The sequence below is a fragment of the Rhinatrema bivittatum genome, chromosome 2 (genome assembly GCF_901001135.1).
Source record: "Rhinatrema bivittatum chromosome 2, aRhiBiv1.1, whole genome shotgun sequence".
Lineage (NCBI taxonomy): Eukaryota > Metazoa > Chordata > Amphibia > Gymnophiona > Rhinatrematidae > Rhinatrema > Rhinatrema bivittatum.
This window is the reverse complement of record NC_042616.1, coordinates 359,455,544-359,471,203: the sequence shown is the minus strand read 5'-3', so window position 1 is coordinate 359,471,203 and position 15,660 is coordinate 359,455,544. Positions and strand designations below refer to the sequence as shown.

The following is a 15,660-nucleotide window of genomic DNA, read 5'->3' as shown; positions in this document are numbered from 1 at the left end:
CCAAAACAAGCTGATGACACCAGGACCATCGAGAGACCAGGACAAAGAACAAAGAACATAAAGGAGCTCCCACGAAGAACAAGAGACCTTGAAGAAGCAAAGTTGACACTCCGAAGACTCCTGGAATGAAGAGCTGAACTGAGAATCCCAGGAGCAAGCAGCTTCTTGCGAAGGCACCGAGGAACTGAAGAGAAGTCCTTTTACAGGGCTGCAAAACAGGTGAGATGGTGACATCAGTAAGGGCCGCGGGGCTTTTCCCGCCGCAGGCCCTTTAAATCCAGAAGAGCGGCGTACGCGCCAAGCAGAAGCTCGGTGACAGGCAGGGAAGGCAGCAACAGCGGCGTCCCAGCAGCACCGAACTTGGTGAAGTCAGCAGCAGCACTCCTGCTGCAAAGAGCAATATAGGCGGCGACTCCACCACCGCAAAGTGTGACAGTATCAACGGCGGCTTCATGCCATGAAGAGTAGCGATTCTGGTAGCTCCTCAGCTGCAAAGAGGCAGCAGCAGCGGCGGCTCCATGTGGCAAAGAGTGACAGCAGCGGCGGCTTCATGCTGCAGAGAATGGCGTTGGGTCTGCAGCGGCACTGAGCCTGTTGCAGAGACAGCAATGGCAACAAAAGTGGCGGCTCCAGCTGCAAGACAGGGCAGGCAGGGTCGGCCTAGTGAGAGGTGAGAAGCCTCTCACGGGCTTATCCCATGGTGACATTGCAATATATTCAGAGTAAAATTTTTACCCCACTATTTGTTTCTCTCTCATTTTTATTATTACTCTATTGAATAGGAAGAAGATGATTTTTTTTTCCCAATTAAGATATACATTTGAGATATATAGGATTTAGTAATGTTTTTTAATGCATATTTTGTCATATTGCGGTTGAAATCAACCTTTTAAGAGTTTGCCCAACACTTCCAGTTTCACTAGGCATATGCTTCCTGTTGTGTTCTGAATACAGTCCTCATATATCTAGATCGAGTGGGTCCAAAAGTGATCATCCAAGCTTCAAAAAATTTCCATCCCCCTCCTGCCCCCCATAAACTCCGAGTTTTTAAACCTAGTTAACAGCTTTAAGAACACAATTAAAAAAGTATTGGTTTCCATTTTCAGAGTACAGTTTGCACAAGTATAATAGTATTTTAAAATATATTCAGAAATACTAGCATTCCATCTTCAAATACTCACTTCAATTACTGCTCCAATGCCAGCTGGAATTAATACCAACAAGCTTGTTTGCTCATCCAACAGGAAAAGGAATATTACCACTGTACTGAAGCATCGCCAAAGCACTGAAGATAACAAAAAAACAATGCATTATTAAAACTGCATTATAATGATATGGTAATACCACGTGCCGCCTCTTCTACTAAAAATCAAAATTAACAAGAAATATACAATTCAAGTTGCAAAAAAACCAGAATCAACAAATATTGTTTAGGGAAACAAAATAATACATCTGAATGAACATTTATTCATAAATCTTAGTTTATTTATTTATATTCCACTTTTGGTATTTGATATTTTTATGTAGCTATGGCTTTAATGGTCTATACTCTATTTTTTGAAATCATTAACTTTTCATTCTAAGCATTTTCTTATTTAGCAAATGCAAAACTACAAAGCCAGCTGACAGCCTCCCCATATACTGATTTAATTTTGCTAGACTGATCTAGAAAGATGTCTTTGTACAATACTGTCTGAATCTCAACACAGTTACATCAAGGGTTCACATGAGAGCTCCAGTGGTGAAGACTGCCAGCATGACCCATTCTGAATCTGTCTGGCAGAATTCACTCTCAGCATGGTAAATCAAATCCACTGGGGGGGCAATTGGGATTAGTCACAAGGGATTTGTTCTTTATATCCAATGAATCCCAATCTTGACTTCAAGGGCTGAGCGTCTGCTTCATAAAGGGCACTGCAATAACAACATAAGAGATACCATGTGGTCAAAACAAGATCCATTAAACTCAGCATTCTACCCTCGATAGTGGTCAGTTTAAGTCATAAGAACTCAGAAAATCCCAAAAAGGGGATCCATTTCTTCTTGCTCACTCCCAGTGATAACCAATGGCTTTCCCAAGGCTACCTTCCTAATAATTGTTTATGGGCTTTTCCGCCAGGAATTTATCTAAACCTTTTTTAAACCCCACTATGCTAGTTGTCGTGACCACATCCTCTGGCAATAGATTCCATAGCTTGACTGTGCGCGAAGTGAAAAAAAAATTTTTTTTCTAAATTTGTTTGAAATCTATGGTTGTTAGTTTCATGGCGAGTCTCTTGTTTTAGTAGTATTTGAATTGCCCATTTTTACCAAGCCCACCTTACTCATGATTTTACAAACTTCTAGTATAATCCCTCTGTCTCCATCAAGCCTTAACCTATTTATTTGCATATTTATAAACCGCCTCCCCAGCTTTCAAAAAGTCACAACCAGGCAATGTACAACATTAAAAATCCCCCCTTGTAAACAGTGTACAATTAAAAAAACCAAAACATCTAAAAACTTGGAGGTCAATATTCAAAAGCCATTTAGACTGATAACTGACAAGTTATCCGTCTAAATGGCCAAACCAGCATATTTGAAGACTTATCTGGCTATAATTTAGGGGCATTCTAGGGGCAGGTGGAAGGCATTTTGGGGAGGAGTGGCGTTAATCATACAACTGGTTAACTTCAATTTTCAGAGTTAGCATGTTAATTTATGCGGCTAACTCTGATTATGCCACTGAACTGTCCTAAAGTAAGTCAGATAAACATAGCTGGCTAACTTTAACTGCACTGCTGAGAATACCCTGCTACTTTGTCAGATATGTTTATCCAGCTAACTAGCCGAGCTGCTCGGCAGCTGAATATTGCCCCCCTAATCTCCAAATCCAATCAGTTTAGCATTTCTTCATAAAAGAGCTGTTCCATCCCTTTTTGCCCTTCTCTGTACCTTTTCTAGTTCCTTTATGTATTTTTTAAGATGGGGGCGACCAGAACTTCACATATTACTCAAGCACTGATTGCAAAATGGATCGATACAAAGGCATTATGATATTCTGTTTAATTCTCCATTCCTCTCCAAATAATTCCTAACATTCCATTTGTGTTTTTGACTGTCAGCACATGCTAAACTGAGAATTTCAATTCATTCTCCACAAGGATTTTGATGTCCATTTCCTGGATGGTGATTCCTAATATGGAACCCAGCACTGCATACATTTGTACCTATCCACATTAAAATTAATCTGCCATTTTGATGCCTTGTCTCCTAATCTTGCAAAGTCCTTCTGCAATTCCTTACAATCTGTTGCCATTTTAACAACTTTGAATAATTTTGTGTCATCTGAAAATGTGATCTGTTGCTCCCTTTCCAGATCATTAATAAATATGTTAAACAGCAGAGATCCCTGGGGTACTTCACTATTGACCTTTTTCCATCAGTAAAATTGACCATTTAATCCTTCTGTTTTTTGTCTTTTAAACAGTTATCAATCCACAATAAGACACTGTCTCCTATCCCACAACACTTTTTAATTTCCTGAGTCTCTCAAGAGAAATTTTATCAATTGTCTTCTGAAAATCCAGATACACCATCAACTGGCTCACCTTTACACTTCAAAGAAATCTCACCAACTGATAAGGCAAGACTTCTTTTGGCTAAAATGATATTGACTCTTCCCCATTAAACCACATCTACATATGACCAGTAATATTGTTTTTAATAACTTCTACCATTTTGTCTAGCACCGACATCATGCTCACTGGATCATTCCAGGTGGTCTTTTCAAAAAAAGGCTTTACATTGGCCAGTCACCAGTCTTCAGGTATTGTGGCTGTTTTAAATAAGTTACAGATTACTATCAAGAGGTTCGCAGTTTCTTTCAGACCTCTGTGATAAATACCATTTGGACATGGTAATTTGTTTTTCGAGTTGTCAATTTGATCTATTTCATCTTCCAGTTTCACAATGAACTTTAGTTGCTCAGAATTATCACCATCAAAGAAGGTTTCTGATGTGAGCATGCCCTCAACATCATCCTCAGTAAAGACCAAAGCAAAGATTTAATTTAGTTTATCTGTTTTTAATTTGTCCTCCTGGAGCACCCTTTAGTCATCTAGAAGTCCAACCAACTCCCTCACAGACTTTTTACTTTGAATGTATTTGGAAATATTTTTATCATTAGTTTTTTTTATTTCCACTGTGAGCTTTTTTACACATTCTCTCTAGGTCTACCTTATTACAGTTTTACATCTAAACTGTCAATGCTTACACTCTTCCCTATTTTCTAGGAGTGTGTTCTATGGGGGTCGATTTTCAATGTCGGTTTTCCCATTCTTTTTATATTTCTGAAATACTGCGCACTAAAACAAATATAAAAAAAAAACAAATTTCATGGGTTTCTTGCATTGTTACATTTTGAAAACAATAAGAAACAGACAATGTTTCAAACAAATGTACATCTCTACTGTTTTCCTCATTTCAGTCTAGCTTTCCATTTTGAATGATATCCTTTTGGCTTTAATTGCCTATATCACCATTAAACAATGTTGGCAGTAGTTTGGTCTTCTGTATTGAATACATTTTATCTGGGCTTCCAAGATGGTATTTTTAAACAAGGTCCATGTCTCATGCAAACCTTCCAGTCCAGGCGATTTGCTACTCTTTAGTTTGGTCAATCTGGCCTACTACATCTTTCAGGTTCACCGTGATTTGGTTCAGTTCATCTGACTCATCACCCTTGAAAACCATCTCTGAAACCGCTATTTCCCCAACATCCTCATTAGTAAACACAGAAGCAAAGAATTAATTTAGTTTTTGTAATGGCCTTATCTTCCCTAAGAGCCCCTTTAACCCCCTCAGTCATCTAACGGGTCCAACCGACTCCCTCGTAGGTTTCCTGCTTCAGATATATTTTTTAAAGTTTTTATTATGAATTTTTGCCTCTACAGCCAACTTAATTTCATATTCTCTTTTAGCCTGTCTTATCAATGTTTTACACTTAACTTGATAATGCTTATGCTTTGACCTATTTTTTCAAAAGAATCTTTCTTCCAGTTTTTGAAGGATGGTTTTTTAGCTAAAATAGCCTCTTTCACCTCACCTTATAACCATGCTGGTAATCATTTGGCCTTTCTTTACCACAGTTTCTCTATTGCAACATTCTAAGCTGTTTGCTTTGCTAGTATCCTTTCAAGATATAACGCAATCATGCGCTTCTGAGCAACTATGAGCTTTTCTCCATGACCTAGTTCAAAAGTTACTCTATCTCCTTTTATAAATGTTATTAGCAGCAGTTGGGTTCCAGCCTAGTTAAAATGGAGCCCAACCCATCAGAATAGGCTACCCCTTCCATAGAATATTTCCCCATTCCGACTAAATCTAAAGGACTTTTCTCTGCACCATTATGTCATCTTTGCATTGAGAATCTGGAGCTCAGCCTGCCCCTAAAGCCCTGCTCATGGAACTAGCAGCATTTCTGAGAATGTAACCCTGAAGAGTCTGGATTTCAATTTCCTATCTAAAAGTCTAAATTTAGCCTCCAGAATCTTCCTCCTGCCTGTTTTTATGTCACTGGTACCCAAGTATAACAGAATAATTGACTCCTCCCTAGTGCTCTCTAAAATTCTACCTAGTTAACATATAAGGTACACTATGATCACGCCAAGGTCCTCCAGTCACAGTCATCTACTTTACTAATAATCAAATAATAACCACAATGGCAGTCCTAACCCGTTTTTCCTGGAAACATGCCTCCAGAGACAAGTCCTTGGTACAAGAGGCTAATGCTTCAAATGAAGGGCAGGTCCTATCTACAAGATCACTTGCTGCCACACCAAGGTGATTTTCTCTTTCCAGTTGACTTTGCTCCTCCAAAGTAACACAAGAACTGGCAAACTAGAGCTGTGATAACATAGTAACACAGCAATGAAAAAGACCAAATGATCCATCCGGTCTGCCCAGAGTGTTTATGATAGTAACTACCGCTCCTTGCAGGTTACCCTCATGCCTTCTATTGAGGGTAGTAAATGCCGCATCATGCAGTACGGCCATGCCTACTTTTAAGGGTAGTAACTGCATTTCCATGCAGATTACTCCCATGCCTTCTATTTAGGATATTAACTGCAAACATGTTCCTCCTACTTGGGTTAAAGGTTTAAATATGAAAAATGTGACTTGGTGGGCAGGGGAAATCAACCACCATTGATTACATCTCCATAAGCCAACTTACAAACCATCTCAGAGCAAAGCACACAGAATTAATTCAACTGTCAATCTATCAGAATTAAATTTAAATCTCATATTAACCTAGCACATAATGTTCAAAAATAATAATTCAATTATCCCATAATTTCTTTTGCAAAATTTAAGAACATAAGACGTCACCATATTGCATCAGACTGAGGGTCCATCAAGTCCAGCATCCTGTTTCCAACAGTGACCAATGCAGGATACAAGTACCTGGCAAGTACTCAAACATTAAACAGATCCCATGCTATTTTTTTTTTTTTTTAATTCTTTATTTATTGATTTTTAAATACAATACAAAGATATAACTATTGTATTTGTAAAATACAGAGAAGGAAAGAAAAAATATCAATTACAAATTATTACTAACCACATTATATGTATCTTCCATTTCCTGTAATATATTGCAAGAAAATAAAGAGTAAGTGTACATTATGGAGCAAATTTCAAATGAAAAGCTTATTGTAAGCTAATAAGAAAAAGTAAGCTAATTCCCTTATTTTCTATTTCTCCCCCGACTTATCTAATCCCACAAGTGTACTGAGATGTTCTGGATCGGTGTAATGATAAGTCTGTCCTTTCATTTTAACTATACATTTGCAAGAGTATCGAAGCAAAAACTGCCCTCCTCTCTCAAGTACAGATTGTCTCAGAGTGAGAAATCTTTTCCTCCTAAGTTGCGTTGACTTAACTATATCTGGATATATCCAGATCTTGTAACCGTAGAAAGTTTTCAATCTATTTCGGAAAAAGTATCTTAATATGTTTTCTTTGTCCGAAATGAAAGCCAATGTAATTAGCATATTTCCTCTCTTTTCAATTACTAATTCGTCCTGAGATTTTTCTAGGAGTTCTGATAAGTCTAATGATAACTCAGCATTATTCATTTTCTCTTCAGATTTTTTAGTTTGTTTTTCTTGTTGTATTTGCTCTTTTATTACGGTACCAGTGTTTGTATTAATATAAAAGGCTTTGACTATTGTTGGCATAAGTGCCTCCGGTATCTGTAAGATTTGTAAAACATAGGATCTAAAAAGCTCAATAGGACTTAGTTTACTAGTGATTGGAAAGTTTAAGATCCTTAAATTCAATATCCTGGAGTAATTTTCTATGTTCTCTAACTTCCTCAACATCTCAGTCTCCCCTTTTATCTGGTGTACTTGTATTTTTTCTATTTGTGATATTCTTTTTTCCATATCTTTCATATCTTTCTGTTGTGCTACCATTACCTCTGCATTACTTTTCACTACTGAATTAGTCTCATTCACTGCCTGTGTTAAATTATTAATAGAAGAGTCCAATTTAGACAAAAATGTCCATAAAGTTTCTAAGGTTATGTTTGTAGGTCTCACAGTCAATTCATGTAATATTTTCTCCTCATTTGCAACTTCCTTTTTTTCTTTAGAACCTTTTTCAGATGTTTGATCTCGTTCCGATTTTTTATCTGCACTTGTGGAGGGCACAACCTTTACATTTAGGATTTCCAGCTCACCTTCAGTTATCACTTCACTTTCTTCCATCCTCCCAGTTTCTCCTTGGGGATTTATTGGCATATTAAGGGATGATATCCCTTCTCTGCCAGGCGGTGTTGGAGTGTGCGGAGCCCCTGGACTTAAAGAGATGTCCTCGGCCAATGGGGATATAATATGCTCCATATCCGTCCCCATAGCGGCCCCCTCAACAGGGGTATATTGTGGGGAATTAAGCCAATCTGTCACAGTCCTTTGAGCAGAGTTCGCTATTGGTGTACTTGAACTTGGCCTGATTTTGGCCTTACGTTTCGTATGCGGCATAAATATCTTAAAGCAAAACCCTGTTCCAGGCAGGCAGAGGCTATGCTTACTTATAATCAAATACACTACTCTTTAAGGGAGGTTAAGGAATTATATATGAATATACCTTTTTTTTCTTGCAGTTGTTTCCACCAGTTTTTCAAAAGTAAATACTATAAACTTTCATCAAAAGCAATTTTTTTTTTTTAAAAGAATTACCTGCATATCCTGCGAAGCCGGTCGAAGCTGGTCAGAGCCGCGCGCCCAAGGGCGCGCGGCTTCGGCAGCACACCATCGGCAGCTACGCGCCGTTAGGAAGTCAATTTATATGAAATTTTTCGGCCCCTCCTGTTGACGTTGCAGCTGCTGGTTGGCTGTTCTGGCTACCGTCGGGGCAGGCTCGCGTCTACCCCCGGAAGTCCCGTTGCAGTCAGGTAGTAAGATGAAATCCTTAATTCAGGTGGAAAGCCGCAGGAAAGTAAAGGAAACTTTATGCGAAGTCACCAGGTAATATCTCCTCACCTCGAGTGAGAAACACAGAAGGCAAGGCTTTTAAAGTTCCTTTCGGCCCCTCCTGTTGACGTTGCAGCTGCTGGTTGGCTGTTCTGGCTACCGTCGGGGCAGGCTCGCGTCTACCCCCGGAAGTCCCGTTGCAGTCAGGTAGTAAGATGAAATCCTTAATTCAGGTGGAAAGCCGCAGGAAAGTAAAGGAAACTTTATGCGAAGTCACCAGGTAATATCTCCTCACCTCGAGTGAGAAACACAGAAGGCAAGGCTTTTAAAGTTGCTTTCGGCCCCTCCTGTTGACGTTGCAGCTGCTGGTTGGCTGTTCTGGCTACCGTCGGGGCAGGCTCGCGTGTACCCCCGGAAGTCCCGTTGCAGTCAGGTAGTAAGATGAAATCCTTAATTCAGGTGGAAAGCCGCAGGAAAGTAAAGGAAACTTTATGCGAAGTCACCAGGTAATATCTCCTCACCTCGAGTGAGAAACACAGAAGGCAAGGCTTTTAAAGTTCCTTTCGGCCCCTCCTGTTGACGTTGCAGCTGCTGGTTGGCTGTTCTGGCTACCGTCGGGGCAGGCTCGCGTCTACCCCCGGAAGTCCCGTTGCAGTCAGGTAGTAAGATGAAATCCTTAATTCAGGTGGAAAGCCGCAGGAAAGTAAAGGAAACTTTATGCGAAGTCACCAGGTAATATCTCCTCACCTCTCCCATGCTATTAATGCCGATAATAAGCAGTGGCTATTTCCTAAGTCAATTTAACTAATATTTTATGGACTTCTCCTCCAGGAACTTGTCCAAGTCATTTTTAAACCCAGATAAGCTAACTGCAGCATTGGACAACACTTAAAAGGAAATCAAGTAGTGGCTTGAAGATCAGCAATGCTTGCTCAGATGTTCTGTGCAACACCCTGACCACAGCCTTCTGGATTCTCTTCCCCAGGTCTTCCTCAAAAATTGCCAATGCCAACACCAACTGGAAAGCAGGAGAAATGGCCATGTCCTAAACAGAATAGGATCAGTGGCAGATACCAGGACCAGTGGAGAGTGTCACGAGTCTCCAGCATGTCTAGAGGATGCACTCTCAGCATGGGCCACTCTTTATAGGGGATTCTCGCCTGGTGCTGGAATGGCCCCAGTCCTGGCATCGAATATCAATGGAGCCAAAACCATGCTTCCTCAGCTTCCTTTAATGCTTGGCATAGTAATTCCTTGATGCTGAGGTCAAAGATGCAAAAACTTACATTTTCTTGGATTGGGATCAGCCAGATAATGATCCATCTCCAGGTTCCCTAACAGCCACAGACATCAAGGAAACCAATGATCCCCCCTGATGCTGATGACTCTCCTACCATAACTGCAGCTCCGGAGTTCATCAATGTCAATGCTTCCAATGCATCAATCTTCCAGTGCCTGAACAGACATTTCATAGGATCCAAATGGAGGTCATTTCCACACACTTGCAGCACCCATGGACATTATGCTATTCCCCCCTAAGCACAGGATCTGTGATAGAAATGGTCCCTGCCACCACTGGAATGTGCTAGACATGATGGGAGTGAATTAAAAGGGATGCAAAACTGAACTTGATAGCAGTGGGTCAAAGGATAGCAGGAACCGAGGATCACACTGCCATAGGAAATGGCAGCAAATAGAAATTTGGAATAACACCAGAAAACCTTACCCAAGAAAACTATGAATCAGCAGGTACCTGTAATGAACAGCTTAAGCTTAAAAAAAATGCATGAAAAAACATACAAACTTCAGAGAAAAAGTTGAGAGAGAAACTGTGACCTATGGGCTCCGCAGAAAAAGAGGCTGAAGTGACCCCATGTGGACAAATGGTATAATGGCATGCCATAGGCATACCCAGTGAGGTTTAGTCAAAGCTCTAGAAACTTTGACAGTTTTTCCATGCCAAGCTCCTTTGGATGATGTCACCCATATGCAAGCACTGCCATCCTGCTTGTCCACGAAGAATAATGAAATACTGTCTCATTTGATCTTGTTAGCAAGGTCTAAGAAATAATTAAGTAATTTTTAAAAAGCTATGGATAAATGCCAAATTTTAGAGCAAGGGGAAGCCACAGATAGAAATACATAGAAATGATGGCAGTAAAGGACCAAATGGTCCATCCAGTCTGCCAGTAACAGTTGCTTTATGCAGTTATCCCCAAACCTTATGATACCCATAAAAATGTCAGCTAATAACATTGTTTATTGGATGATGAGCTTTTTTGAAAATTCAGACAATGTTATGTGATGTGCTTTGCTTATGGACATGGCCATAGAAGCAGTTCTATGCTTTTTCCCTATGTCTGCCTATCAGTACCCCAGTCCGTAGAAGTCAGGGCCCTCTTGGTTGTTGTCTGAAACCAATGTCCCTTTTCCACCTGCTACTAAAGCGGGGAACAAAGTTTCAATTGCATGTAAAGCATCAAAGCTTATTGGTTAAGGGTGGCAATCTCCATGCTTTCTACTAAGGGTAGTAACTGCCACACCAGCAAGTTATACCCAGGCACGCTTTCTTCATCTCCTTTAGGGCTTGGAGGCAGAAACAATTCTGTGCTTTTTCCCTTATGTCTGTGTATCAGAATCCAGTCACTGACGGTTAAAAGAAAGCTATTTTATTAATTAGGAGATGCAATGAGTACACAAAGTTAATTGTGTTTTTCAGCTAATTCTAGAACATATGGACTGAATTAGCTAGACTGAAGAATTGATGCATTGTTTGAATTCATATCCTGGATGGATATTAGCACAATCTATTTTTATATCACATATCAGCAGAATAGTTCAAAAAACTAGAAATTTCACACACCTACATGGATCAAAAAAAATCAAAACAAAAACAACCCTGTGCTCGACTTATCTGCCCCCTCAAAATCTCCTGAAAATCTGGTGTGGATCAGATGCAAAACCAAAAAGTGATAAGGTGGATCCTGAAAAAATTCTCATCATGATTCTTGTAGATCCTTCACATTTACTGAAAATCTGATATAGACTGGATGCAAAACCCAGATGTTTTTAGGCAGCGCATGTATATATATCAGTGGCATAGCCAGAATCGATATTTTGCTGGGGCCAAAGGTTAACATGGGTGGGCAGTAGGCATAACAATTCAAAACACTGCAGCTAAGTTAATTTTCAGAAACATAAGTATGATCATGTCACTCCACTCCTTAAAGAACTTCACTGGCTTCCTGTAACAAGTCAAATACAGTTTAAAATCTGCTCCTTATCTTCCAAGCTCTTCTCTGTGCAACTCCATCCTATCTTTCTAACTACCTAATTTCCTATGTATCTGTCAGCACTCTCTGTTCCTCTCAGCAGGAAAACCTAAGAGCACTCAAAGATATTTACATTGAAAGAACCAGAGAACTTTCTCATTTACAGCTCCAACTTTATGAAACTCATTCCCTTTGAGATGGGAAAAAGTTTGTAAAATTTAGTAAAAAGACTTTCTTTCCAAAGTTTTAGAAGCTTAAGAGTCATTTTACTTTGAATTTCATGACCTTAGTTTATTTATTTTTGTGACTTATTATTGCTGTTTATATAAGAACATAAGATATGCCATACTAGGTCAGACCAAGGGTCCATCAAGCCCAGTATTCTATTTCCAACAGTGGCCAATCCAAGTCACAAGTACCTGGCAAGTACCTAAACATTACATAAATCACAAGCTAATATTGCTGATTAATTACCGTAATAGCAGCTTATGGATTTTCTTCTAGGAACTTATCCAAACCTTTTTTAAACCCAATTACACTAACTGCTGTAACCATATCCTCTGGCAATGATTCCAGAGCTTAACTATGCACTGAGTGAAAAAGAATTTTCTTCAATTTGCTTTAAATGAGCTACTTGCTAACTTCATGGAATGTCCCTGGTCCTTCTATTATCTGAGAGAGTAAATAACCGATTTACATTAACGTGTTCAAGTCCTTTCATGATTTTGTAGACGTCTGTCATATCCCCCTCAGTCATCTCTTCTCTGAACTGAACAGCCCTAACTCCTTTAGCCTTTCCTCATAGGGCAGCCATTCCATGCCCCTTATTTTGGTCGACCTTCTCTGCACTTTCTCCAGTGAATATCCTTTTTGAGATGCAGTGACCAGAATTGCACACAGCATTCAAGATGCAGTCTCACCATGGAGCGATACAGAGGCATTATGACATCCTCCATTTTATTTGCCATTCCCTTACTAATAATTCCTAACATGCTGTTTGCTTCTTTTTTTTTTTTTAAATTGCCGCAGCACACTAAACCGACGATTTTAATGTATTATTTACACTGACACCTAAATCTCTTTCTGGGTGGTAACTCCTAAGATAGAACCTAACACTGTGTAATAAGGGGTTTTTTCCCCCCTATCTGCATCACTTTGCACTTGTCCACGATAAATTTCATCTGCCATTTTGAAGCCCCATCTTCCAGTCTTGCAAGGTCCTCCTGCAATTCATACAATCCACTTGAGATTTAACAACTCTGCATAACTTTATCATTAACTGTTAATTTTTGCCTGTTTTTATCTAGTTATTTTAGCATTCAATATATATAATTTCTATGTTATTTATTACATAATCTCTGTATTATATTTGTACATTTATTATGTTTTCTATTTCATTTTAATTTAGTTATAATTAATTTTAAGTTGTACATCACTTTGATTCATTTTATTCAAAGATGATTTATCAAATCTAATAAAGTATAGTAGGAACATGCTAGTTAAATTCATAGACAAACCTTTTCCGCCACAGCATTATCTCTCTCAAGACCTCACCTTCTTTCCCATGATATATGACAAAGAGAGGGCAAGAGAGACAGATTAAATGAAAGAGAGAAATGGGGCATTCAGAGAGGCTGGCTACTGAGGACAAGACTTCAGACTTGAGAGACTGCTGGGAACAAAGGAAGTTAAGATAGAGACTGCTGGGGATAGGTGGGGTGTAGAGATGAAATGTGACTCATGCGCAATGCCCCACCCTGTCCCAAGCAGTCAGTCTCTCTCTCAAACTCTGTCTCCAGCAGTCTCTCTCCAACCTTCCTGTTTCTCTTTCAATGGAACCTCCGTCCGTCCGTTCCCCCCCCCCCCCCCCCCAATCCTGCCCAGAATCCTCCCAGAGGTGTTGCTTGATTCTTAACAGTCTGAGGGTTCTGAGCAATAGGTTCCATCATAAAATGTTTGATAATAGAACCAGACATTATCCCCTTCTCTTTACTCTTCAATCCCATCCCTCACCCTCACCCCCACCCCAAGAACATACCCACATAATTGGATATATTTTTAAATACAGAACTCTAAATTCATCTGATTCATCACCCTTGAAAACAATCTTCGAAGCCAGTATTCTCTCCAACATCCTCATTAGTAAACACAGAAGCAAAGAATTAATTTAGTCTTTCTGCAATGGCCTTATCTTCCCTAAGAGCCCCTTTAACCTCTTGGTCATCTAATGGTCCAACCAACTCCCTTCACAGGTTTCTTGCTTCAGATATATTTTTTAAAGTTTTTATTATGGGTTTTTGCCTCTATGGCCAACTTCATTTCGAATTCTCTCTTAGCCTGCTTTATCAATGTTTTACACTTAACTTGACAATGCAACACAAACCTCATCTTTGCCAGGTATATTGTTGAGTAGTACAAAACACTACAAAAACGTCACTTTGAAAACTCATGCCATAAAAGCACTCAGACCTTACATAGCAAGGACCACCTCTTTTGCTGCTCTGTGTAAACTATTATTGAGTTAGCTTTGTTAACTAGGCATCTCATTTTTCTAATCACATTGGTCTGCATCTTTTTCCCCACCTAATTTTGTTTTCTCATAACGCCTTTCCAATTTCTACTTCTCCTCCTTTCATCTACAATTTCTCTCCATCTGTCTTGGACATTGATCTTTCCCTTTCATGTCTTCTCCATTTTTCTCTTCTCTGCCTATCTACTCATTGTTAGATTTCATCACTTCTCCTCCAGTTTTTAATCTCTCTTTTCACTACTCACCTACCAGCTTTCCATCTCCTTTTACCCTCTTAGCAGTCCATGTCACTGCCTTCTCAATCCTTACCAGCCCTTCCAATTTCTGAATCCTATTCCTTCTCCAGCCTCTTACTCCCCCTTTCACCTATTCCCTAGTACCCCAATTCAAATCTGTACTCACACATTCCCAAGCTTCATCAACTTTCTTATGCCTCTCATCCCTTACCATCTCCAGCTCCTTCCCTGTTGCTAATTTGAGGGTTTTGTTAAAGCATTCCACTAGTCTGGTTTGCGGATAACAAAACTAAGGTCCGAAGGGGTTTCACCTCCTGTAAGGCACAAATCAAGTTTGCTTACCATAAACAAGATGAATTAGCCATTACATACGGGTGCTGTCATCTGGCAGCACTGAATAGACTTGTCTCTCCAAGCTAATAGAGCTTTGAGTTCTACTGAGCACATGCGGGAGTTCCAGCATAACAGTTGCCTCATGAATCTCCTCAGTCTATACCAGAACTAATCTAGCGATGTAGTCAACACTCTAGGAAGGCTGGTGGGTATTCCATGACTAATTCATCTTATCTATGGAAAACACCATTAATGGTAAGCAAATTTGCTTTTTCCATCGATAAGTAGGTTAAATTAGCCATTACATGTTGGAGGTCCCAAGCTGAGTGTTGCAGCAGAGCATTTACTTACTTAGTAAATAACCTGGCCCACACGATGGAGAGTGGACTACAGCAAGGCCAGATTTTGCAAAACTGCTTGTCCAAATTTACTGTCAGTCTTGAGAAGGTTTCAAAACAGTAGTGGGAAGTAAAGGTATGAATGGAAGACCAAGCTGAAACTTTGCAGATACTCTATCTTCAATGGGTATTTCTCTATGATGGACAACAGAAGCAGCCATGGCTCTCACTTGATGAGCCTTTACAGAGTCTGGTACTTGCAGTTATGATAAGGTATAGCAGGGTTGAATATACTCAGCCAGCCAGTTACACAAAGTACGCTTGGCAACCGTTACTCCTAGTCTCTTGAGGTCGTATGAGACGAACAGATGGGAGGTTTTAGGATGTGGCCAAGTTAGCTTCTTGTAAAATGCTAAGGTCCTTTTATGGTCCAGAATATCTAGGGCTTAGAAAAGAAGGTAGGCAGTACGATGGATTGATTTCGAAAGCAGAGAC

The 15,660-nt window shown here is 39.7% G+C and overlaps 1 protein-coding gene across 1 annotated transcript in view; it reads right to left on the bottom strand.

The window, feature by feature from the left end:
- CLPTM1L (CLPTM1 like) overlaps positions 1-15,660 on the bottom strand; it is a 358,381-nt gene that overhangs the window by 182,086 nt on the left and 160,635 nt on the right. The window contains 1 exon segment of the mRNA XM_029589936.1: positions 1,182-1,285. Coding sequence (XP_029445796.1) covers positions 1,182-1,285 — 104 coding nt within the window.